This window comes from Gorilla gorilla, chromosome 11 (genome assembly GCF_029281585.2).
Source record: "Gorilla gorilla gorilla isolate KB3781 chromosome 11, NHGRI_mGorGor1-v2.1_pri, whole genome shotgun sequence".
NCBI classification, from domain to species: Eukaryota; Metazoa; Chordata; class Mammalia; order Primates; family Hominidae; genus Gorilla; species Gorilla gorilla.
The window spans coordinates 60,040,685-60,066,919 of NC_073235.2; the positions used below are offsets into that span (position 1 = coordinate 60,040,685).

At 36.6% G+C, this 26,235-nt stretch overlaps 1 protein-coding gene across 1 annotated transcript in view; it reads right to left on the bottom strand.

The window, feature by feature from the left end:
* The window catches only part of ACVR1C (activin A receptor type 1C), an 87,593-nt gene that overhangs the window by 21,404 nt on the left and 39,954 nt on the right, over positions 1-26,235 (bottom strand). The window contains exons 2-3 of the mRNA XM_031008924.3: positions 24,784-25,014; positions 94-333 (exon numbers count right to left, since the gene is read on the bottom strand). Coding sequence (XP_030864784.1) covers positions 94-333; positions 24,784-25,014 — 471 coding nt within the window. The remainder of the gene's footprint in view (positions 1-93; positions 334-24,783; positions 25,015-26,235) is intronic.

Genomic DNA, 26,235 nt, shown 5'->3' on the forward strand with positions numbered 1-26,235 from the left:
TCATAATATTTGGGCCCTTTTTGTTAAAAAGTTTTTATTTACTTTTAAATAAAGTGTTTTCTTATTTTAAAAAAATGGACAATGGTAACATACCAGAGCCAGATCCAGAGGCGGTCACATCATAAATCAGATCTTTCAGAGTTTTTCCAGCATTTACCAGATTGCACTCAGAGAGTGGTTCCTCCACATTCGGTCTCTTTTTCTTCCTGTAGGAGCACTGTCGACCCTGGCATGCCCATATTGTCAGCATCGCAGCTATGGACAGGAGGCAAACAGGCACAGTAATAATGATGGCCAGCTCCATGGGTCCAAGTTTTGGGGCATTTGGTGATGCTACAGTTTAAAGAAGAAAGAACATGACCATAAATCAAACCATTTTAAGTATTTTTGGAATTGGAATTGCAATCACCAAAATTTCACATCCAGAATATTCAGCTACACAGTATGCACTTATGTTCATTGGTAAAGGCTCTCTGTGGTATAAGCAAAGATGGAGAAAAAGAAATGAGATTAGGCTGCAGCTAGGAATGGTTATGGCAGGCGACAATAAGAAATATGATTAGGATAATGAAAACTAGCACATGGGATCTGTTTTAGGATCTCTGAAGCATTTCACTCTTTTCTGTCTACTATTTTCCCTCCATTATTCAGCAGTACACTTTTTTTTTTTTTTTTTTTTTTTTGAGATGGAGTCTCACTCTATCACCCAGGCTGGAGTGCAGTGGTGCAATCTGGGCTCACTGCAACCTCCACCTCCTAGGTTCAAGCCATTCTCCTGCCTCAGCCTCCTGAGTAGCTGAGATTACAGGTGCCCACCACCATGCCCGGCTAATTTTTCTATTTTTATAGAGACAGGGTTTCACCATGTTGGCCAGGCTGGTCTCAAACTCCTGACCTCAGGTGATCCACCCACCTCAGCCTCCCAAAGTGCTGGGATTACAGGCGTGAGCCACCGTGCCTGGCCACAGCAGTCCTCTTTTAAAGCATGTACATTCATTCTTTCATGCCAAAATAATTATTGGGCTCTTGCAATGTGTTGCTGCTATTCCAGGTACTGGAGATACAATGGTGAGGAAAGAGCCCAAATTCCTGTTCTTGAGTCATATATGTTCTCTTTCATCTACTAAACAGATGTTTAACACAAAAGCAAGAAAGAATGGTGCTACAAAAAAAAAAAAAAGCAGGGAAGAGAGAAGGAGTGATGGTGGGATGAAAAGGATTAAGGAAAGGACTGTGAATTTTATTCTAAAAAGTTGTTTCAGGGTTTTGGTAGGTGAGAGACACGATCTAACTTTTATTCTGAGTGGCCGCTGTGTGAATAGACACTAGAGAAGCAAGAATAAAAGTGAATAGGCCAATTAGAAACCTAATGCAAGAAGACAGTTGAGAGACCGTGGTGTTGGCTGACAACCTTACCTAAAATAGCACTTATTTCCCATTCCCTGTACACTCTCAAGACCCTTGTCCTGCTTGATTTTAATTCCTAGCTCTGATCACCACCTGACACATCATATACTCATTTATTGATTACCCAATTCCCTCCAGAGGACATAAGCTTTGGGAGAGGAAGAAGTTTGCCTGCTTTGTTCCCAGCCATATGTCCAGTGTTTACAATGATGCCTGACACATAGTAGATGATCAGTAAATAGTTCTCAAATGACAGAATCACTAAAAGTTCTACTAGTGGTATTCCTATAAGAGACAAGACTTTTCATTTTAGAAAAATAAATGTGATCATTGAAACCAAGTAACATAAGGATATAATTAAATTTGTGATTCTAATTTTAAAAACACATGAAGCCAATTTTTTTGCTTAAACTTCATCTTGCATTTAAGAAATCTTTTTTTAATTTAGAAAAAAAGTGATACATGAAAAATCTATGATGACAGATAATTTCCTGTGTTTTTCAAAGAAGTTATTTTGACACTTGAAACTGACACATTGTTCATTTCCTTTTCGTTGACTAAAGATAGCCTCTGCATCAATCCCATTTCATCCCCTTGTCCTACTACTGTGGTGTTGATTTTTGTTTTTAATAAATCTTAGAGCATATTTGATAGACTATGGGAGCAGAATTGAGGAGACTTAGGTTCTCAAAACATCAAGGAGAAGGAGAGGAATCCAGGTTCTAGAGAGAGAGAAACCACTTCCACCTGTGGGCTACCATCTTCTTGCTGTGAACCTTTGGCAAACTGCCTCCCCAGATGATTCTTCACAGGACAGAGAAAGAATGGGAGACTATGCTTGGAAAGCAATAGCCTGACACCAGCACCTTAGCATCTAAACAAATTGCAATGATAACGGGCCTTGATAGTTTCGCCATTCCCCAGATGTCCTCTTTGCACTGACAATGCTAAAGAGCTTAATATCTTAGACGTTCTTGCACTTTACCTACAATGTGTCAAAAAATACATGACTATCATTTGAAAACAAATATTATTTAATTCTGAAGGAAAAAGAATCAAATTCCTCACAAATATGTTCATAGAAATTTCACTATAATGCCAAAGATAGTAGTTTATCTACTATCAGTAAGTAAAAGATTTAAAATTGTTAAGTGAACTTCAGAAACAATCATAATCTGTGCTGTTCTGCTACTTTGCCTGATGAATTTTAACTGATTACCAACTTTTCTTCCCCTGAGTGTTTCGGAATTCCTCTGAAATCATTAGTAGTTATACAGGTGCATATGAGGAGAAATTGGTCTAGAGTGTTCTTAGAATAGGTACTAAAAGAATTATCTGACTTGACTTTGCTTTAGTAATCATTAGCCATGGTACTTCCAACTTCTGAAGTTTGCTGTTATAAAATGATTTTATTGTGTATTTCACAATGATCTTTCAAACTGTCTCCATATTTTTATGTCTGCACAAAGGTATTCTAGTTTTTCTAAAAAAGCCACAGAATGCATTTAATCTCCTGCATCTTACATAAACATCTATTTAAAATGTGTTTTTAAATACACAATTCCACTATTGAATACATTTACATGACTAAATTTTATTTTGATACGTGTTATTGGGAACCATCAATATAAACATTAGCATTAACAAGCTTATTGATCGTCATCATTTTTGTAAAGCTCTATTAAGCAGAGCTCAGATCATCACTATAGCAACTAATAAAAAAGCAAAAGGTCAGCAACCCTAAAAATAGAATAATCTCCATAAAAGTGCACTGCTCTAGTGATGGCTATGGCTGTCAGAGATGTTTATTATAGATAAACAATGTTTCTACTTTTGTGAACAAATTTACCGATATGAGTTAGTAAGGAAAAAAGCTTACTCAGCTAGAAAAAGTCTAGCAACACCATTCAGTAAGAACTCCTTAAACACTGAGGAATTTTAAAAGCAAACATTTGTAAAACTATGCTTTAAACCTAATGCTGATGATAATCCCTAGAGGGGATAAATGAAAAAAAAAAAAACTGTAGTCTACATCCAGCGAATCAGGGTACAAGAAAACAATCATGCAGCTAAGAATATGTTTCAATAATCATTAACTTTGATGAACATATTAATTTTTCTAGCAGGTTTTACATTCTTGATCACAGGAAAACTCTTATTATTTGATGCTTTGCAATTTAGGGGATTTTCTGTGCCAAGTGAGATGCATTCTCCATGGAATTAGCAGCTCCATGGGGGTACACGTTAAATCCCAAAAGTGAGGTGGGAGGAGTGCTGCATTGTTAATTCAAGTGATTTCATTCCTTAGAAAATTAGATTGAAGAGGATGGGGAAAATGAGAGAAAAGCACTAACCCATAAAGGTGAGGGCCTGGCTGACAAATATTTCCCCAAATAAGCCCTACAATATGTTAAACTGAGAAAATGCAAGGGAAGGAATTATTAACAAGACAGCAGGAAGAAAAGGGGGAAGGGAGAGAAGGAGAGAGGGAAGGAAAGAAAGAGGAAGGAAGGAAGGAAAAAGGAAAGAGAGAGAGAAGCAAGGAGGCAGGGAGGGAAGGAAGAAGAGGGGGGAGGGAGGGAAGGAAGGAAGGAAGGAAGGAAATTTTAATTTATCTTTGTGAGTTTTGCAACTCTCCCTGGAGACCTGCGTGGACCTGGTGATTGTGAAAGTCACTGGTGGTTGCCACTGCCCAAGTGAAGACTTAGTTTAAATGCATCAGCTTCTCCCAGAACAGTTTACTATTCCCATTACCTCCTCACTACTTCCTATTTCTTGCTTTAAGGAGAGCCTCAAGATGAAAAGAAAAAGATACGACAATGTAGGCATGATCCCCACATTTCCTTCTCTGCTCCTTCTTTATTGAAGGTATGAAAAAATATTGATGTTTATGAGATTTACATGACCTTCAAATTAATTAATTTACATTTCTTTAGCATATGCTATAAGAAGGAGATGGCTATGTGAACCTGAAAAAGTCAATCCCTCAAGATGAATCCTGAGTGGTAAACGGGGCCTAAATTTAAAATAGAACCAAGTGGCCATTTGCTGACTAGAGGTTACGCACATACTCTGAGTTCCCAGAAAAGCCATACAACTGCTTAACTTTGAAACTTTCATAATTAACTGTTCTTGCCCATGTTACCTGAATCAACCAGTAGGCTGTGGCCTGCATCAACCAATCAGAACTCAGCTGCATCAACCAATCTGCACTAAGCAAGTTCTAATCTTTCATTTTTCATAGGAGGACCTGACTGAAAACCTAAATGGGAACTTTCTCTATAAAAGCCAGACAAACCCTGCTTTTGTTCTCTGAAATGCACCTTCAGTTTAAGCTGAGGGCTATTTCTCCCCAGTTTGCAAACTGTTTACTAGAATAAAATATATCTTTCCTCTAAATTCCTTCTCAGAACTTTTGCTCACACTTAGAAGTGGAGGTATGTACTTGATCAATTGCTTCAAATAATTCATATGGACTACTGGCATGGAAATCTTCTGGTATAATATCTACATTTCAAATTACAGACACATTTCCCCACTATATTAAAATGGCAATCAGCTGACTAAAAACCAAGGCATTACAATGGAGTGACATATTAGAAACCCTCTGAGAATAGAGGGAGTGAAGAGATATGTCCTGCTGGAAAATTGTTTAGAAACAAACAAACAAAGAAAAAACAGAGACCTTCATCCAAACAAAGTCCATTCTTGTAAAACCTTTCAAGGTTAGTGCTTCCAACCCAAAAGTCACTGTCATTTTGCATTAAAACCAATCCCCCTCCTTTTATTAATAGTTTTTCCCAAGTAAAAAGATAACATTTTGCAAGGTCCATTTCATGGAGGTATAACTATTAATATCAAGTCTTCAACTGCTTTCTCACTCCCCTTCACGCATAAAAAAGAAAGCATTTCTTTCTCCAGCTTGTGACTTTCAAATGTTCTCAGGTAACACACCAACCAAAAGGGAATATTGCTGGAGCTGCTTTTTGATGGGTCTGTTTCTATCCTGGCACCTGGGAGAAATGCCACCACTGTCAACTGAATGACGTGGTGATGTTCTGTCCATCCACCCCTATAAACCTATGACACACTCCTGTGAATTCAATTAAAGAGTCTTTATTTACTTCACAGGTTTCTGGGGGAAAATAAGTGGAAATAATATGTACAGCTGAAATAGAAGAGAGAATACACTACCACTACAACATTCAAAGCTAGCTCGTTTATTAGTTCAATAGGAATAATTGCTTTTTGTAAAAAACAGAGTGACATGTTAAGCAATGAGAAATCTCCCAAATCATCATGATGAACCTCCCTTAACCTGCCACTTCACAGCATCCTAAAATGTGGGTACCACTATTTCCAATATTTGCTAGATGTTAATGAGAACACATTTCTAACTGGTTTCTTGATGCTTTACTAAGTTGGTTCAAAGATTAGCTCCAAATGGATTGCTTTGTATGCATTGACTGAGAAAAACTCTCCAGAGGAAATGCCAGAAAAGCAGGGCAGAGTCCACAACCTTGTGGAATTTAAGATCTACTATGTAATATATGACCCATCTAGAGAACAATTCCCAAGCAACTTCACAAGTGAAAATATGGAGAAGGCTGGGTGCGGTGGCTCACGCCTGTAATCCTGGCACTTTGGGAGGCCGAGGCGGGAGGATCATAAGGTAAAGAGATCAATACCATCTTGGCCAACATAGTGAAACCCTGTCTCTACAAAAAATACAAAAAATTAGCTGGGCATGGTGGCGCGTGCCTCTAGTCAAGCTACTCGGGAGGCTGAGGTAGAAGAATCGCTTGAACCCAGGAAGTAGAGGTGGCAGTGAGCTGAAATCGTGCCACTGCACTGCAGCCTAATGACAGAGCAAGACACCATCTCAAAAAAAAAATATATATATATATATAATATATACATATATTATATGGAAAACTTTAAGATTGGGTGAGGAGGCCCAAGACTAAACCAGGAAGAAGCTGAATCCCTGAATAGACCAATAACAAGTTGTGAAATTGAGGCAATAATACACAGCCTACCAACCAAAAAAATAAAATAAAATAAAATAAAATAAAATTAAATAAAATTAAATTAAATTAAAAAGCCCAGGACCAGATGTACAGAGAGGAGCTGGTACCATTCCTTCTGAAACTATTCCAAACAATTGAAAAGGAGGGACTCCTCCCTAACTCATTTTATGAGGGCAGCATCATCCTGATACCAAAACCTGGCAGAGACACAACAAAAAAAGAAAACTTCAGGCCAATATCCCTGATGAACATCAATGCAAAAATCCTCAATAAAATACTGCTAAGCAAACCGGCAGCACATCAAAAAGTTTAACCATCACGATCAAGTCGGCTTCATCCCTGGGATGCAAGGCTGGTTCAACATACGCAAATCAATAAATGTAATCCATCACATAAACAAAACCAATGACAAAAACCACATGATTATCTCAATAGATGCAGAGAAGGCCTTCTATAACATCCAACATCCCTTGATATTAAAAACCCTCAATAAAGTAGGTATACATGGAACATATGTTAAAATAATAATAGCTATTTATGACAACCCCACAGCCAATATCATACTGAATGGGCAAAAGCTGAAAGCATTCCCTTTGAAAACCAGCACAAAACAAGGATGCTCTCTCTCACCAGTCTTATTGAACATAGTATTGGAAGTTCTGGCCAGGGCAATCAGGCAACAGAAGGAAATAAAGCGTATTCAAATAGGAAGAGAGGAAGTCAAACTGTCTGTTTGCAGATAACATAATTCTATATTTAGAAAACCCCATCACCTCAGCCCAAAAACTCTTTAAGCTAATAAACAACCTCAGCAAAGTCTCAGGATACAAAGTCAATGTGCAAAAATCACAAGCATTCTTACACACCAACAATAGACAAGCAGAGAGCCAAATTAAGAATACACTCCTATTCACAATTGCTACAGAGAGAATAAAATACCTAGGAATACAGCTAACAAGGAATGTGAAGGACCCTGAAGGAGAACTACAAACCACTGCTCAAGTAAATAAGAGAGGACACAAACAAATGTAAAAACATTTCATGCTCATGGATAGGAAGAATCAATATCATGAAAATGGCCATGCTGCCTAAATTAATCTACAGATTCAATGCTATTCCCATCAAACTACCATTGACATTCTTCACAGAATTAGAAAAAACTACTTTAAATTTCATATGGAACCAAAAAAGAGCCTGTATAGCCAAGACAATCCTAAGTGAAAAGAACAAAGCTGGAGACATCATGCTACCTGACTTCAAACTATACTGCAAGGCTACAGTAACCAAAACAGCATGGTACTGGTACCAAAACAGACATATAGACCAATGGAACAGAACAGAGACATCAGAAATAACACTACACATCTACAACCATCTGATCTTTGACAAACCTGACAAAAACAAGCAATGGGGAAAAGATTCCCTATTTAATAATGGTACTGGGATAACTGGCTAGCCATATGCAGAAAACTAAAACTGGATCCCTTCCTTACACATTATACAAAAATTAACTCAAGATGGATTAAAGACTTAAATGTAAAACCAAAAACCATAAAAACCCTAGAGGAAAACCTAGGCAATACCATTCAGGACATAGGCATGGGCAAAGATTTCGTGATGAAAATGCCAACAGCAATCGCCACAAAAGCCAAAATGGACAAATAGGGTCTAATTAAACTAAGAGCTTTTGCACAGCAAAAGAAACTATCATCAGAGTGAACAGGTAACCTACAGAATGGAAGAAAATTTTTGCAATCTACCCATTAGACAAAGGTCCAGTATCCAGAATCTACAAGGAACTTAAACAAGTTTACAAGAAAAAAATCCCATCAAAAAGTAGGCAAAGGATATGAACAGACACTTCTCAGAAGATGACATTTATGCAGGCAACAAGCATATGAAAAAGGCTCAACATCATTAATCATTAGAGAAATGTAAATCAAAACCACAATGAGATACCATCTCATGCCAGTCAGAATGGCGATTATGAAGTCAAGAAACAATAGATGCTGGCAAGGCTGTGGAGAAATCGGAACACTTTTACACTATTGGTAGGAATGTAAATTAGCTCAACCACTGTAGAAGACAGTGTGGCAATTCCTCAAGGATCTAGAACCAGGAATACCATTTGACCCAGGCATCCCATTACTGGGTATATACCCAAAGGAATATAAACCATTCTACTCTAAAGACACATACACACATACGTTTAATACAGCACTATTTACAATAGCAAAGACATGGCACCAACCCCAATGCCCATCAATGATAGACTGGATAAAGAAAATGTTGTACATCTACACCATGGGATACTATGCAGCCATAAGAAGGAATGAGATCATGTCCTTTGCAGGGACATGGATGAAGCTGGAGGCCATCATCCCCAGCAAACTAATACAGCAACAGAAAATCAAACACCACATATTATCACTTATTAAGTGGGAGTTGAACAATGAGAACACATGGACACTGGGAGGGGAACACACACACACCAGGACCTGTCAGGGGGTCTAGGGTAACGGGAGGGAGAGCATTAGGACAAATAGCCAATGCATGCGGGGCTTAAAACCTAGATAATGGGTTGATAGGTGCAGCAAAGCACCATGGCACACGTATACCTATGTAACAAACCTGCCCGTTCTGTACATGTATCCCAGAATTTAAAGTAAAATTCTTTTAAAAATAAAAAAAAGAGTGGGGGAGGAGGGAAATAAGAAAAAGATTATCACGAGATATTCCATTCATGATGAATCAGTCCAACATAAAAGAATACGTAACTGCACTTTGATAGGAATTTGAAGTAGAATGGGCTAAGGAGCTAAGTCACAAACATCAACTTTTTTTGTCTAGTCCTCCCGTGTGAATCTGTACTTACTGGTTGCAGGCAGATACCCCCTCCACTCTCCCATCCTTGACTCCCTTCCCTTACAATGGTCACTTCTTCGTAGTGACCATTGTAAATTTCACCAAGAATCATCCAATTACAAGTTAATTCGCTTAGATCCCTCCAACATGCTCCATTTGCCATGCAGCAAATGGCCTCCCTTTTGCAAACAGCAAACATAATTATGTCAGAGGGGTTATTTGGGATCAATATGAACCTTATATACTGAATAAGGACAGAAGATTTTCTAATCCAGAGATCAAATCAAGCCATGATAGAGGCAGAAATAACATGACAATTATTTCTCCCTTTTAACTGAATCAAACAAGCTATTGATGGGCCATTCCATTGTTTGATGCTCAGTCTATAAATGGCTATTTGCATAAACGATCTTCATCTGGCCAGGTTTCATAATTTTATAGCTGACAGGGAGTGCCACACACAAAAATATTTCCTGGACATGTTCTCCTTGTGTTGCTGGTTTTCTGGGAGTAGATGACGAACATCAAGAGGCTGCAAATCTTCTTTTATCCATTAGCATTGGAATTTAAGAAGAATAACATTTTTACGCTTTAAAGAAACAAGAATCTTGGATTAAGGAATATAATCGCTGTCATAAAAAGTATAAAGAACTTTCACTCAAGCAGAGGTAAGCTTAATAAAATGTAAGCAGAATATAAATAAGTTCCATAATCAGTTTTCTTAATTTCAGGACACATACCTAGCAGAAATGATAGTCTCTTAATCTCTGTTATCAAAACACATATTCTCAAATAATGCATGTCTGTAAATAACTTAGATAGTAATTATTCAAGAAATATTTTAGAGTTCTTTTTTTCTTAAATCAACCCTTTACATAAAAAAAATGAAAGTCTTTGGAAGCAGCACCCATATCTCAATCTCTCTGTTTCCCCAGCACATAGTACAGAGCTATATTCACAGAAGACACTTAAAATACTGATGACAAGGGCAAGTTATACTTCTCTGTCCTAAAGTCTATGCTAGCATAACTTCTCCACAGCTAGTATATTCACACAAAGCAGCTTGTTCACTTTGAAAAAACTGATGTGAAATAATCACATTTTGACCTAGCTCACATATAGCTTACATATAGCTCAATGTCCTATACGTAATAATCACCTCAAAAATATTTGAGTAAAAATGTAATGGTATTTAAATAACTGAGAGAGTAAAACCTTATCTAATATGGAATCCTCAATTTAGAATTGGCTGTAAACTTTGCTTTCAATTTCCTATTACATCTCTATGAACAAAATTTCATAATGTAAATCAGTGTACTTGTTTCTGGAGACAAGAAATGCCTCCTATATTAAACTTTAAAACACAAGTCTGACTTTTAGATGCTTATATTTCAGAGCACTTTCCAAACAATAAAAATCATAGCACCTTTCATTTTAGGGGGGAAAAAAGCCTGTCTGGCACACCTGTCAGGTGTGCCCTGAGTCCCCAGAGAGTGAGCTATAAATGGATTTGTTCGTGTGATGGCAGAACAGTTCCACAAGGGGTCCAGTGAGTATTTCTCAGCATGCACATGTCACCTTTTCCTGACTAGAGCAATGAATTTATGTCTCAAATAGAAAACCAGAAGAAAGTTAAGAAACAACAATGGGTCTTTTAAGAGGAATGAAAATAGCAAGACTTTTAAACTCTCAAAAGAATAACAATCACTTTCTGAGTCTGCAATTCTTGTAATTACAGTTTGCTTTAAAATCATTAGTTTTTGATAAATTTGATTTTAATGTTTTGGCAGTTTATCTTCTTTCAAATGCAAACCTTTGGTTTGGTTTAAAAAGTCTAATTTAGACATGTGCCTAATCAATATGTATTATACACCTACCACAATTGATTAAATTATCAATTTTCCTTTTCCTCTTTACGCAATTCAGAACAGAACAGGAAGGCAGAAATTGTACTGAAGTTAATAAAGCGCCCACATTTTAATGTTTTGTCATATTTTCTTTATTAAAGTAATTATTTGAATTAGTGAAAAATATAATGGCATTATTAAAATAGTATATTGAAATCTGGAGGGAAAAATCAGAAATTATTACTACACTTACCCTTTTAAGCACTGTATGTTTTGGTAGCAAAATGGGAACAAAGATACCTGAAATTTGAAGGGTTTTTTTTTTGTTGAATAGTCTATTTCCATATGAAGGGCTGTAATTAGTGCAAGCATGAACTAAGTAGCAATTCTTATCAAAATTAACCCTAAAAAGTTCCAGTTTCTCTAGCCCAGGCTTCCTGATCTTATTCTGGATGAATTTTCATGGACAATATTAAGGTGCTCTTGGTGCTATTTGACATCATCATTATTTCTCTGAGCATGTCTCTGCTATCACCCAGAGTCTACAGAAATCAATTCTGTCACAAACCAAAATACAACCTAGCCATAAAGGAACCAAGCAACAAAATGGGATTCCTTCACATAGGAAAAAAATACTTGTCTAATATTAAGGAAGTAAGATACAAAATTGTGTTAAACAGAACAATTCAACTATGCTAAAATATAAGTAAACTATTGATAGTGGGAACTCTAGGCCAGTGGATATAAGCACAATACATCATGAATGAATGAAATAATTAAGAAAAGCCCATGCCCGACACAGAAGAGTCAGTCACTATTCAGCTTCGGCCAGCTGATAGCATAAGACTTCAAGGATGTCATATCTTCTGAATTTTCAAGACCAGCCAGGAATCTGGATTTTTATATTAAGACTTTATCTTCATCCATTCTGTAAAAATAGCATACACTGGGTAACTTATAAAGAACAGAAATTTATTTCTCATAGTTCTGGAGGCTAGGAAGTCTAAGATCAACATGCCAGCAGATTCCATGTTTGGTGAAGGGCTGCTTTCTGGTTCATAGAAGGCACCTTCTCCCTGTGTCCTCTTATGGTGGAGAGAGCAAAGGAGCTCCCTTGGACCCATTTTATGAGGGCACTAGTCTCATTCATGAGGGCTCCACCCTCCTGACCTAATCAAGTCAAAAGACTGCTACCTTCCAGTACTATCACCTTAGAGGTTAGAATTTCAACATATGAACTTAGGGGGAACACATTTAGACCATAGCAGACTCTTAATGTTTAACATTGTAAACAAATCCATTTTTCTTTCCCAGAAACTGTGTAGATCAAATAAAACCTGTCTATGGGCCTATCTCATAGACAGGTTTTATTTGATCCACAAACATGAATTCTACCTTCTATGGGCAGGTAGACTTGCTTTGCTGCCTTTCTGGATGACTTGCTTTGCTGCTTTTACGTTAATTAGAATTGGGTTTAACTACAAATAACAGAGGAAAGCAAATAAATCAATTGTTTTTCTCCCTCATGGGAAAGAGATCGGAAGATGGGTAGTCCAATAGTAGCAGGATGGCTTCATAAAGTTTTCAGTGAGGCCCCTGTCAGCTCCCTTGTTGCTGTCCTACAGTGACACCATCATCCTCATGATCCAAGGCAGCTGCTATAACTCCAACCTTTGCATCCAGGCAGCATGATGATGGAGGTATACTCATGTGCCAATTCTGTTTTGTATTTTTTATTTAATTTTTTTAAGAGACAGGGTCTTGCTCTATCACCCAGGCTAGAGTATATTGGTGCAATCATAGCTCACTGCAGCCTTGGCCTTCTGGGCTTGAAGGATCCTCCTGCCTCAGCCTCCCAAGTAGCTGGGACTACAAGTGTGCACCACCATAAGCGGCAAGTTCTTTTTTTTTTTTTTTTTGACGGAGTTTTGCTCTTGTCACCTAGGCTGGATAGCAATGGTGCGATCTCGCCTTACTACAACCTCCGCCTCCCGGGTTCAAGCGATTCTCCTGTCTCAGCCTCCTGAGTGAGTAGCTGGGATTACAGGCACGTGCCACCATGCCCAGCTAATTTTTGTATTTTTAGTAGATACAGGGTTTCACCACGTTGGCCAGGCTGGTCTCGAACTCCTGACCTCAGGTGATCCACCCACCTTGGCCTCCCAAAGTGCTGGGATTACAGGCTTCAGCCACTGCGCCCAGCCTAATTCCTTTATTTTTTGTAGAGATGCAATTTCATCACCTGGCCAAGGCTGGTCTTGAACTCCTAGGCTAAACAGATCCCCCTGCCTGGGCTTCCCAAAGTGCTAGGATTACAGGTGTGAACCATTATGCCTGGCCAACAGTGCTGTTTTAATGAGTCTTCTCCAAAGTCCTCCAAAACACTGCCATTTATCTAATTAGCCAGAACTCAGTTACATTACCACATTTAGCTGCAAGAGTAGCTGCAAATATTATCTGTTAGGTAGACAGCCACATAACCAGCTAAAAAGTCTAAGTTCTCCCGTGAAATGGGTATGGAAGAAAACCAGATGTCTTTGATACACTTATTTATAGTCATATTAACTTTTGACTCATTATGGTTTTTTAATTAGAAAAAGAATATATGTGCAACAAAACAAGTCAGACACTATACAAATTGACAAGGGAAGAGTAAAAGAATGTCCTCTGCCTGTCAGCTGTCTCCAATACCTACTCCAGATATTAACAGAATGTGTGAACTTCCACAGATTTACCTATACTCACACATTACTTTGAAACTTGATGTTTTATTCTTCTTTTGTTGTGAAATATAATGAATATACAGAAAATTATGTACAATATATAGGTAGAAGATAACAAATAATTATAAATGTCCATGTAAATCCCCTCTCTGCTCAACACTGGCACCCCCATTCTGAGAAATCCCCACATGATCACAACCTTATCCCTTCCCCCAGGGCAACCATTATCGTGGCTTGAGGAATAATCATTTCTTTTTTTTTTTTTTTTTTTTTTTGGCGACGGAGTCTCACTCTGTCACCAGGCTGGAGTGCAATGGCACAATCTCAGCTCACTGCAACCTCCACCTCCCGGGTTCAAGCAATTCTCCTGCCTCAGCCTCCTGAGTAGCTGGGACTACAGGCATGTGCCACCATGCCCTGCTAATTTTTGTATTTTTAGTACAGACAGGATTTCACCATGTTGGCCAGGCTGGTCTCAATCTCTTGACCTTGGATTCCGCCTGCCTCAGCCTCCCAAAGTGCTGGGATTACAGGCGTGAGCCAACGTGCCCAGCCTGGAATAATCATTTCTCTGCCTTAAAAAAATAAGTCTATCATTGTGCTTGATCATTTTCTTGTCAACTTGGGTAAACTTGAACTATGGCTCCCAGAGTCTCATTTCCTATATGGTTCCAGGTCAAAGTTAGGATGCTTGCACATACGTTCATGAATGAGAATGGCTTGTACTTTTCCTTTTCTATACTGTTTTTGTTTGGTTTTGATACCAAATTTATGCATAAAATGAGATTCCTCCTTGTCTACACTTTGGAAGAGTTTGTGTAAGAATTACCTGTTCCTGGAAGTTTAGCACAATTTTCTGTTAGAGCCTTTTGGGCTTTGAAATTTTCTTAATGAGAATATATTTTTACTGCCCATTTTATAACTGATTCAAGTTCTTTAATATCACAAGACTATTCAGGTTCAGTAAATTATAATTTTCTAAAAAGTAGGTTGTTCATAAATCATGTTGTTTCAACCCTGTATATTCTCCTAATTTAAAAAAATCTACTGTAATATCAATTACCAAGACAGTGGTATGTTGAAATCTCCCTCCGAGATTGTGGACTTCTCTATTTATCCTTATAGATCTGTAAATATTTTCTTTATTTTTGAGACTTCATTCTTAAGTACATACAAATTTAGATTTCTTTAAAAATCCCTGGTAAACTTAAACTTGAGATGTTAAAAAGTGACATTTTTAAACTCTGGTAATTTTTTTGCATTAAATTCTGTTTTGTCTTCTATTAATTTAAGTAAACTAACACTTTTGTTTGTTTAATATATGTATGATATATATTTACTATCACAATAATTTCAACATTTCTGTAGACCTTTATTTTAGATACATATTTTAAACATTTAATTGAATTTGTTTTCTACACTCTGATAATCATTGTTTTTTAACTGGAATGCTGAGTCTATCTACATTAAATTATTTACATTTAATTATTACTGATATATTTGGGTGCTTTCTCTTTGTCACATCTTCTGTGTGCTTCCTTTTCTCTCTTTTCCTGGCTTCTTTTGGTTCTTCTGTTTGTTTTGTTTTTGTTTTTATTTTTGTTTTGGAAACAGGGTCTCATGCTCCTGCCCAGGCTGGAGTGCAGTGGCACCCAGGTTGGAGTGCAATGGTGTGAGCATGGCTCACTGCATCCTTGACTTCCTGGGCTCAAGCAACCCTCCTGCCTCAGCTTCCCAAGTAGCTGGGACCGCAGGCACATGCCACCATGCCTGACTAATTTTTAAAAAATTTTTGTAGAAACAGGGTCTTGCCATGTTGCCCAGGCTGATCTCAAACTCTTGAGCTCAAGCAACATTCCCACCTCGGCCTCTCAAAGCATCGGGATTACAGGCTTGAGCCACCATGACCAGACCTCTTGACATTTTTTGGATTTGTTTTTATTATTCCATTTTTCCATACTGGAGATTAGAAAGAATATACTCACGTTCTATTCTTTTAAAAGTAACACAGAAATGACAACAGGCACATTTTAAAGCATTAATGCTTAAAAATTCTTTTACCCTTCTCCTAGACAGAATAAGGTCCTTAGAACATTTTAACTCCATTGGCCCCTCTCCTGACACATCCAGTATGTCATTATTACACTGAATGGTTTATATTAATATTTTTAAAGCCCTATATGATTATTACTGTTATTGTCAATAATGTTCTTTAGAATTAGTCACATATTCTCACTTTCTTTGCTTTTCGTTCCTCCTTGCATGTCAGAACTTTGATGTTACTTTCTCTCTGCCTGAAGTACATCCTTCAGAATTTCCTTTATCAAGCGGTCACTAATAGCAAACTCACTCTATTTCTGTTACTTTACAAGGGCCTCTTCCTTACCCTCCTTCTTTAAAAATATTTTTGCTGGATATAGAATTCTGTTGCTAGCTATTTTCTTTCAAAATATTGCAAATATAATTACACTGTTTCTCTTTTCACTTCTTGCTATTGAGAAGACAATGTTAATTCTACCTGGGTTAACATGTTAATAAATGTTCATTGATTAACACTGAATTCAATTTAATTGAATTTAATTAAGACAATTCAAAGGAGCTGAATTTAATGTTAATCTATTTAGGTGAATTTAATGTTAAATTGAGTTTAATTGAATTTAATATTAAATTGAACTTAACACTATATTCAATTAAATTGATTAACATTAAATTAAATTCAGCTCTAATTAACTTTTTTCCTCTGTCAACTTTTAGGACTTCCCTTTGTCTTTGGTGTTCTGTAGTTTTACTATAATGTGTTAAGCTTTGGAAGTCTTTTTATTTGTCCTATTGATATTCATTGACTTTCTTGGGATTGGGGACTGGCGTTCTTCTCAATTCTGGAAATTTTTGAGCTGTTATCTTTGCAGACACTGCTTTTGCCCAATTTTCTCTCCCCTCTCTTTTGGACTCGTATGTGAAAGCATGTGCTAACTCTTCTTTCACTTTCCTCTATTTGTCATCCTCTCTTCCATATATTCCATTTGTATTCTCTATATACTGCATACAAAATTATTTCTTCTGATCTGTATTTAAGACCCCTATTTCTCTCCTCAATCATTCTTATGCTAATTGTTCTTAAACCTATCCCTAAGTTGTGTAAATTAGTTACTGTATTTTTAATTTCAAGAGTTTTCTTCTGTGCTTGTTTAAATCTGCTAGGTCACTTTTTAATGGTTTCCTATTCTCTAAAAATATTTTCAAGTTTGCCTTTTGTTTCTTTACATTTGGAAAATATTTGGTCTATAATTTTTGTCTGTTAATTCCAATATGTGAAGCCATCGTCTGTTTCTGGTATATGCTCTTTCCTGTTGTCCTTATTCATACTGCCTCACATGCTTGTATGCTTGGTTATTGGAAGTACTGAAATATGGAAGTAGGCTGGTGACATTGTCAAGCCTCTTTATTAACAAACAATAGACCCTGACTACTTCCAGATTTCTTGTCATATGAGTCACTGAATTTCCTTATTAAGATATTATTATCTAAATTTCGGATACTTTTGTTTATAAATGTCCTGGCTGATACATTTTTTTAACTTTTGCCCATCTAATAGGTGGGAAAAATGGAATACCAGCTAATAGTGAGGTTAAACATCTTTTCAATATTTGACCATTTGGATTTTCTCCTCTGTAAAATTTGTTTATGCCCTTTCATTCTTTTTCATTTAGCATTTCCCCTTTCTTAGTCTCTCTCACGCAGCCCCTCTCTTCCCCAACCCCCGTCTTGCAATTAACACACACACACACACACACACACACGCGCGCGCACGCACACACGTGCGCGTGCTATTTATCTTTTAAATAGTTATATTTTTCCAGTCATATATGCCACAAGTATTTCTACATTTCTACCCAATATTTAAATTGTTTTCTGGTTTTATTTATGTTATCTTTTATCATTCATTTTTATTTTAGTTTTCATCAAGTCAATTATATCTTTCTTCTCCTTTTATAGCAGCTGGGTTTCCTATCTTATTTAAGAACAGTTCCATACTATAAAGTCATAAAAAATCTTTTTTTCTAAATTTTTCTCTGACATTTAAATTGTTTTATATTTCACAATTAGATATTTAATCAAGCTGTAATTTATTTTTGTATATGGTATGACACTGTGGTACAGTCTTGTTTTCTTCCAGATGGATAGATAATTATGCCAGCATCATTTCAAAAATAAACTATCTTAGAATTTCCATTTTTGCCAAGTTACACTTTAGATGTCCACAGAAACCCTTCTTGCTACAGTACACATAAAAATGCTGAATAAAATATCAATAATTTTTTTCTATTTTATGATAAAGCTGGTGCGAAAATAAATGAATTGCTCGACAGCCAAGAATAAAGTACAAATCCAGAGAGGGGATTGAGCACTGTGGCTGCCTTGATCCTGGAGGCATCTGCCAGCTCTTGGTGGTGAAGTGCTCAGTTTACCACACTGTATCACGAGGCTGGGAAACAAAATATGGTTCCCGAAACAGTGAAAGGTCAGATCAGCGATTCTTGCATAAATCAGACAACTAAGAATGGCACTGCCATGAAAACAAAACAAGACAACAAAATAAAAAGTTCTACAGAGACAGACAGGGTATATGCTTGTGTGTCTCAAGCCCAACTTTGGGTAAAGCAGAAAAAAGACAAAAAAACAATCTGAGAGTTCCTCACTACAAGTGTGTATCCCTTACAGGCAGGCTTAGAGTCAGAATTCACTCTATTACTTTGGCCCCAAAAACCTAATCAAAACACTGAATGGTTTTGGGTTGGTAACACCCCCCAAGCAGCTGGCAGAAGCTAATATAAATCTTCTCTGGAGGAACAAATTTTAAATACAGGCTTCAAAAGTTTCCTTCAGATAAGGTTTCCCAAGACCATGAGCTCACAATAAAATAAATCATTAAAAAACACAAGGAAAGAAGTCACCAAGAATATGAATCAGCAGAATCAAAAACAGCAGAACCAAACCCACAGAGACTATAGATATTGAAATCATCAAAGATTCAAAACTCAGAAAATATGAAAAAAAGCGTTTAAGAGACATGTTGAATAGAGACAGAAGGCCGAAATTACACGAAATCAGGAAGGAATTGTGAGGAGAATTGAGGGGGACTGATTAGGGGGCCTACAGACAGAAACCACTGTAAGGATACACACCTACTAGGGGGAGACGGGAGGGGAGTCATGAGCTCTAGTCAGGAGAAAAATTTTGTCACACACACAAAAAATAAAACAAAGGCCCAACCATAACAAATAGGATCTAAGTACAGAAGACAGGACCAGCTGAAGCATGAGACTGAGTTACTGCACTTACATCAAGTTAGCTACCCAGAAATGACCCCACCATCTGGGGTGACTGATGAAAGAGCCAGAGAGGCAAGGATCCACTTGGCTTTCAGGTGAAACTGTAAAGGGAAGTCCGAGATTTTGTCCAATCTCTTCTGGTCACCTCCCGACCTTTCTTCTACTGTGTAGTACATGAACATGATGCAGACTATCAAGTACTGTAGAAATATCACACTGTCTACTTTTCAGAGTACATTTCTATCTTTCCTGTTTTGTGATCACTTTGAAATTGACAAATCCCTACAGGCAGAGGGGGAGATGTCAATCACACTCACTGATGACACAGAAACAGTGGAGTTGTTGGCACTAGCTTCATCATCCAGTGCTCAGCCTGAAAGTCCACAACTTTTTCAAATAAAAAGGTTTGCATCTGGCCAGGTACAGTGGCTCATGCCTGTAATCCCAGCACTTTGGGAAGCTGAAGCAGGAAGACTGCTTAAGGCCATGAGTTTAAGACAAGCCTGTGCAACATTGTAGGACCCCATCTCAAAAAAAAATTTTTTTTTTTTTGAAATTAGCCAGATGTGGTGGCATGTGCCTGTAGTCCCACCTACTCAAGAAGCTAAGGTAGAAAGATCGCTTGAGCCCAGGAGTTCAAGGCTGCAGTGAGCCATGGAGCAAGACACTGCCTTAAAAAAATTTTTTTTTAATTAAAAACAAGCTTAAGTTCAATTAAATGTTCCATAGCATTTCTTGTAGACATTAATTAGTGGCCAGACAACACGTATCTTCCCTATTATAGATAACATTTGAAAACCAATTAATGCAATCCATCATATGAACAGACTAAAAAAGAAAAATCACGTGATAATCTCAATAAACTCATGAAGCTACTTTTTAAAAATTTAATATCCATTCATGATTTTAAAGAGAAACTTTCACCAAACTAGGAATACAAGTAAATTCCCTCAACTGATAACAGGCATCTACAAAAAAACCCACAGTTAACATCATACTTAAGGGTAAAAGAATGAATGCACTCCTAGAATCAGGAAAAAGGCAAGGATCTTCACTCTCACCACTCCTATTCATCATTATATTGGCTGTCCCATCCAGTGCAAAAACGCAAGGAAAAGAAGTAAAATTCTGTATCTTCTATATATCAGAACAGAATATATAAATTGGTCTATATTCATTGATAAGATGATTATGTATGCAGAAAATGCCAACGAATCTAGAAAAAAGCTACTAGAACTAATATAAGCTATTTTCTTTTCTTTCTTTCTTTTTTTTTTTCTGAAATAGTGAAATAGTGTCTCACTCTGTCACCCAGACTGGAGTGCAGTGTGGCACGATCTCAGATCACTGCAACCTCTGCCCCCTGGGTTCCAGCAATTCTCCCACCTCAGCCTCCCAAGTAGCTGGGACTACAGGCGCGTGCTAATTTTTAGTAGAGATGGGGTTTCACCATGTTGGCCAGGCTGGTCTCATACTCCCAACCTCAAGTGATCTGCCCACCTTAGCCTCCCAAAGTGCTGGGACTACAGGCATGAGCCACTGCACCCAGCCTATAAGTTATTTTCACAAGCTTTCAGGATATCATAAATAAAATAAGAGGAAAATTAATTTTATTATCATATACTAGCAGTTAACATTTAGAAATTGAGATATTAAAAATACCATTCACACTAGCATCAAAAACATGCACTAGAGATAAAGTCAACAAAATATTTATAAGACCTGTTCTCTGATAACTACAAAGCACTGCTAAGAGTAACCGGAGAACTAAATAGGTGAAGAAAAAAAAATACTGTGTTCATGGATTAAAAGTTCAATATTGTGAACATGATTATTCTCTGCAAATTAATCTATATATTCAACTCAGTTTAATCAAAATCTCAGCGTGTGTTTTTGTAGAAATTGTCAAGTGGATTCTAAAATTTAAATAAAAATGCAAAGGACTTATAATAGGCAAATCAATTTGGAAAAACAAAGTTGGAGAATTCACAAAACCTGATTTCAATACTTACTATAAAACTACAATAATCAAAACAGTTTGACGATAGTATAAGGCATATAGAACAACTGAACAGAAGAAAGAGGCCAGAAATATACCCACATATATAAAGTTACTTTATTTTCAACCAAAGTGCCACCATAACTCAATGAGTAAAGAATAGACTTTCAATAAATGATGCTAGAAGAACTTCAAATCCATATGGAAAAAATAAAACTCCACCTTAACCTCACATAATAACACAAATTAAGTTGAAACTGAATGCAAAGATTGAAACTAATTGTAAAAACTGAAATATTAAAACTTCTGGAAGAAAACATAAAAACACACATGAATTTTGGGTAGACAAAACTCAGGACATGAAACTAGTAAACTATCATAACTTTTTAAAAAGATAAATCAGACTTCATCAAAATTTCAACCTTGTGCTCTGTAAAAAATACCCTCAAGAAAACAAAATGGCAAACCACAGAATGGAAGCAAATAGTCACAATTTATCTATCTGATAAAGGACTTGTATTCAGCATATATAAAGAACTCTTCCAATTCAACCAGAAGAAGATAAAAAAAAAAAAAACCCACCTCCTGGGTTCACGTCATTCTCCTACCTCAGCCTTCCGAGTAGCTGGGACTACAGGCACCCACCACCACGCCTGGCTAATTTTTTTTGTATTTTTAGTAGAGATGAGGTTTCACCGTGTTAGCCAGGATGGTCTCGATCTCCCGACCTTGTGATCCGCCCACCTTGGCCTCCCAAAGTGCTGGGATTACAGGCGTGAGCCACCACACCTGGCCCAAAAAACTCAATTTTTAGTAAACACTCAAATAGATACTTTATAGAGGAAGATACATAAATGATGACCAATATGCACATGAAAAATAATTTAACATTATTAATTATTGGGAAATGCAAATTAAAACCACAATAAAATACCAATACAAAAACCACTTGAATGACTAAAATTAAAAAGACTGATTATACCAAGTGCTGGCAAGAATATGTACTAACTGAAACTATCACACATTTCTGTTAGGGATATAAAATATTATAAGCAGTCTGAAAACTATTTGGGAGACTATAAAGTTAAGCATATACTTATCATGTGACCCTGCAATTCCACTCAGGTATTTTCAAAGAGAAATAAAAGCACGTATCCAAAGACTTGTACGTGAATGCTCATATAACAGCTTTGCGAATAACAGCCCCACATGGAAACAATCTGAATGCACATCAATGGATGAATGGATTTTTAAAAATTGTAATATATCCATAGAATGGGACATTATTCAGCAATAAAAGGAGTAAACTACTGATAAACCCAGCAACATGAATGAATCTCAAAAACATTATGCTGACTGAAGAAAGCCAGTTCCTCCCCCTCTTAAAAATGTTTCATAATGACTCCTTTCATGGGAAACTCTAGGAAAAATAAATCCAATCTTCAATGATAGAAAATAGATCAGGGGTCTAGCCCTGGTGGAAGTGGGACTGAGAACATTTTGAGGTAATGGAGATGTGGTGGTGGTTACATGGGCATATGTATGTGTCTAAACTCATCAAACTACATAGTTAAAATGTGTGCATTTTAAATGATAAAGGTTTGAGATTATGAATATGCTAATTACCCAGATCTAATCACCTGCTGTCCTCCCACTGTTCATCACACATATTCTCGATAAAGAAACTATTTTTTTTGTAAATAAATAAATAAATAATAAAACGTGTGCATTTTATTATACCTAAATTAGACCTTAATACAGTTGATTTTTGAAAAAGAAAGACTGGTTACTGATTAACTTTACGGTAGAACATATAGACCTCTCAGTACTTTGGTAGAGCTTACAGTTGGGCTGGGAAGGACCTACATTCTAGCTGCATTAGGTACGTTTGATTTGCCCAATTGCATATGAGACATCTTGCCCTCTAATACCTTTTGTTACAGTCAAAGAATGTAGTCTTGAGGATCATTCACTATTGGGGAGACACATTACAAGTCACTGCCATAGCTAAAGAGGAGACTCTCCTTTTTACCCCTAAAATCCTTTGTATTTGGCTATGGAGAAGACCATTAAACATAAGGAGACTTCACTTTAAGGTGTCTCTGGTGCACAGATAAACTGGGGGATAAAATATAAGGAAACAAGTGCCCATAATAGATCCCAGATCACCACCAAAGCAAGGAAGTCTATGGCATCTGAGATAGAGAGAATAAGTGTGGTCTAAAATCCACGACTGCAAGTAGCGTTCAGGGATGAAATATGCCAAGTATAACTTTTGAGGTCGCAATATACATGATAATGCCTTACAACAGGGTTTCCAAGGTTGGGACAAGTACTAGTGCTGGTACATGGAATTACTTTAAGAGTTTTTTTCTGAGATGAATTGGGATGGCAAACAAACATGATATTACATAACACTGAGTCATATTATGATTCCTTCTCTTATTCTCTTAGTTTTTTTGCATTTTGTAAGAAAAAGTCTCCTTTCCTGCTAATATGTCTTTTACACTTCTTCTCTCTTTTAAAAAAGAGAAAATGCAAAATACCTAACTGAAATGCAGGAGCATTGTTTGTTTGTTTACATAGTTATCTTCTATTTAGGGCAAGTACACTGGTTTTTAATTTGTGGTAGTGATACTATATTTTATAAAATAAATGTTTTTCAATGAAAAGGTGGTTAGTTTATTTAAAAAATAGGTAAAAAGTACTTTAGTGGTATACTGATATGATGACATATGAACACCTGAGATTGGATGACATTGCCTTGAAATGTTAATTTGTAAGGAAATATATGTATCTCTGTATAGATACATCTGTATTGATAATCATTAAATTATTGTTATATTAAAAATCTTAAAGAAATTCAATAGCAGGACTATTTTCACATCATAAACTAGTTTTAAATTCAGAATTACATGTCCCTTAATGTGTCCCAAAGTTTCAGATCCCAGGTTCCTGACAAAGGGCCAGATCAGGATTTTTAGCTTCTTATAAATTGGGATAAAGCACTGTATAATATGACGAAAGGCAGAAATACATCTGAACAATGATGAAGGGTCGAATTCCATTCTGCCTCTATCTCTCTGGGGTGTGCTCTCACTTGAATGTGGGTAGATGAAGAAGATATGCAGAGGATATCCCTGAAAAAAAGATTCTGTCCCCAGAAAAGTTGGCAATCTGCTATTTTTAGTTATGCTCTTTTTCTTCTCAGTATATATCTCAATGTCTTTTACACATGATCTTAGCCAAAAGGCCAAGAAGCAATCTCAATTTCTTTTTAAAAACTCCATAAAAATTTACATTTGACTTTAGGTTCATTAATCATTTCAAAAATACAATTCACGTGGACAAATATCTTCAAAATTGTTACGTTATTGTCAATGTTTTGACAATGATGTGCAATTTTTTAAAAACTCAACCTCAGCTAGACTCCAGAGAATTTTACCAGCCAAAATCAAAAAGAGAACTGTAAAACAGATTTTCTTATTTAAAGAAACACAAGACAGTTTGATTCCTACCATTCTTATAGTTTCCCAAGAGTAAAATTAAATTCGGAATGAACAAAGATAAACCCCTTACCTGTTGGAAGGTGCAGTGTTATGTTGTTGCAAAAATCTGTGAAGCAGCATTCGGTTTTGGTAACATTGTTGGAACTATGACAGAAGACTTGAGCATTCAGTTCTGGAAGGGAGACACAGGATTTGATCACCTGCTCTTTTCCATTGGTTAGCATGACTGATGCCCAACATGCTCCTTCTGTTTGGCAGGTAAAGTTTGAAGAATCACACAAAAGACATACACACTTCAGTCCTGGAAAGAGTAAGGCGAAAAGATTTAAAATACAAAAGACATCATGCTACTTTATTTGATAATACCTGGGAATATAAATTCAATCTTAATGAAAATGGAAAAAGGGTTTAAATAAAAACACTTGCTAAACACATGCTAAGCTCTTACTCCCTCTCCATCACATATTTCACTAAACATCCTGTCCAATTATCATTTACTTTTGCTAATATTTTTGTGATTTATTCCAGTTGCTACTATATTTAAAGCATTTGCCTCATCCATGCTCTAAATACCCCCATATTAAGTTCAACCAGCTCATTCCTAAATCAATAGCTCCTAGGAAATGCTAGGAAACAGTATCACAGCAACCAAGGGGAGCTGTCCAGCAACACTCATAGAACATTAAAGTGGGGTTATGGCAGCTGTGTAACCAAACAATTCAGTGTGTTCTGTTCATTTGCCCTCCTTCCTTTAAACTTTTAAGCAAATGTGCTAAATGCAAAGCTAACCATAGATATTTATGTCTCTAAAAAAAAAGTTGTGACACTTTATATTTATTTTCTGTGACACTTTAACACAATTGTTATTGTCGTAGTTCCTTTAAGGCATTGGTGAGCCACTATATTTCCCCTCTTCACTAAAGAACGTATACTAGAATGAATCATTTGAACAGACACCATGACCTTCAGGTAATTTTCTTTAATGCACACATCTAGTCCATAAAGTAAGGCAAATCAATAATAGAATTTAGAATATCTATACCAATACAACTGTGAAAAATTACACTTTGTTAAACTAATCTGTTCACTGTCTACACCTCCCCAACATTCTCCACTTACTACACACACACACACACACACAAACACATTCACCACTAACTCACATGTCCAAAGTGGTGCCTATTTATGTTTTGATGTAAAACATTCGTCAGCATGAAGCGCCTAGTGGTTGAGTTATTTATTCAAATTTCATTTAAATATAGTGTTTCTAAATAGTATAATACTAAATAAGCTTTGTATTATTGTTTTAAAATTCTTTAAATTTCAATAGCTTTAGGAGTACAAGTTGTTTTGGGTTACATGGGTGAACTGTATAATGGTGAAGTCTCAGCTTTCAGTGTACCCATCACCCAAATGGTGTACATTGTACTCAATAGATAATTTTTCATTCCTAACCTCCCTCCCACCCTCCCCAACCTCCTGAGTCTCCAATATCCTTTACGTCTCTCTGTATGCCTTTGCA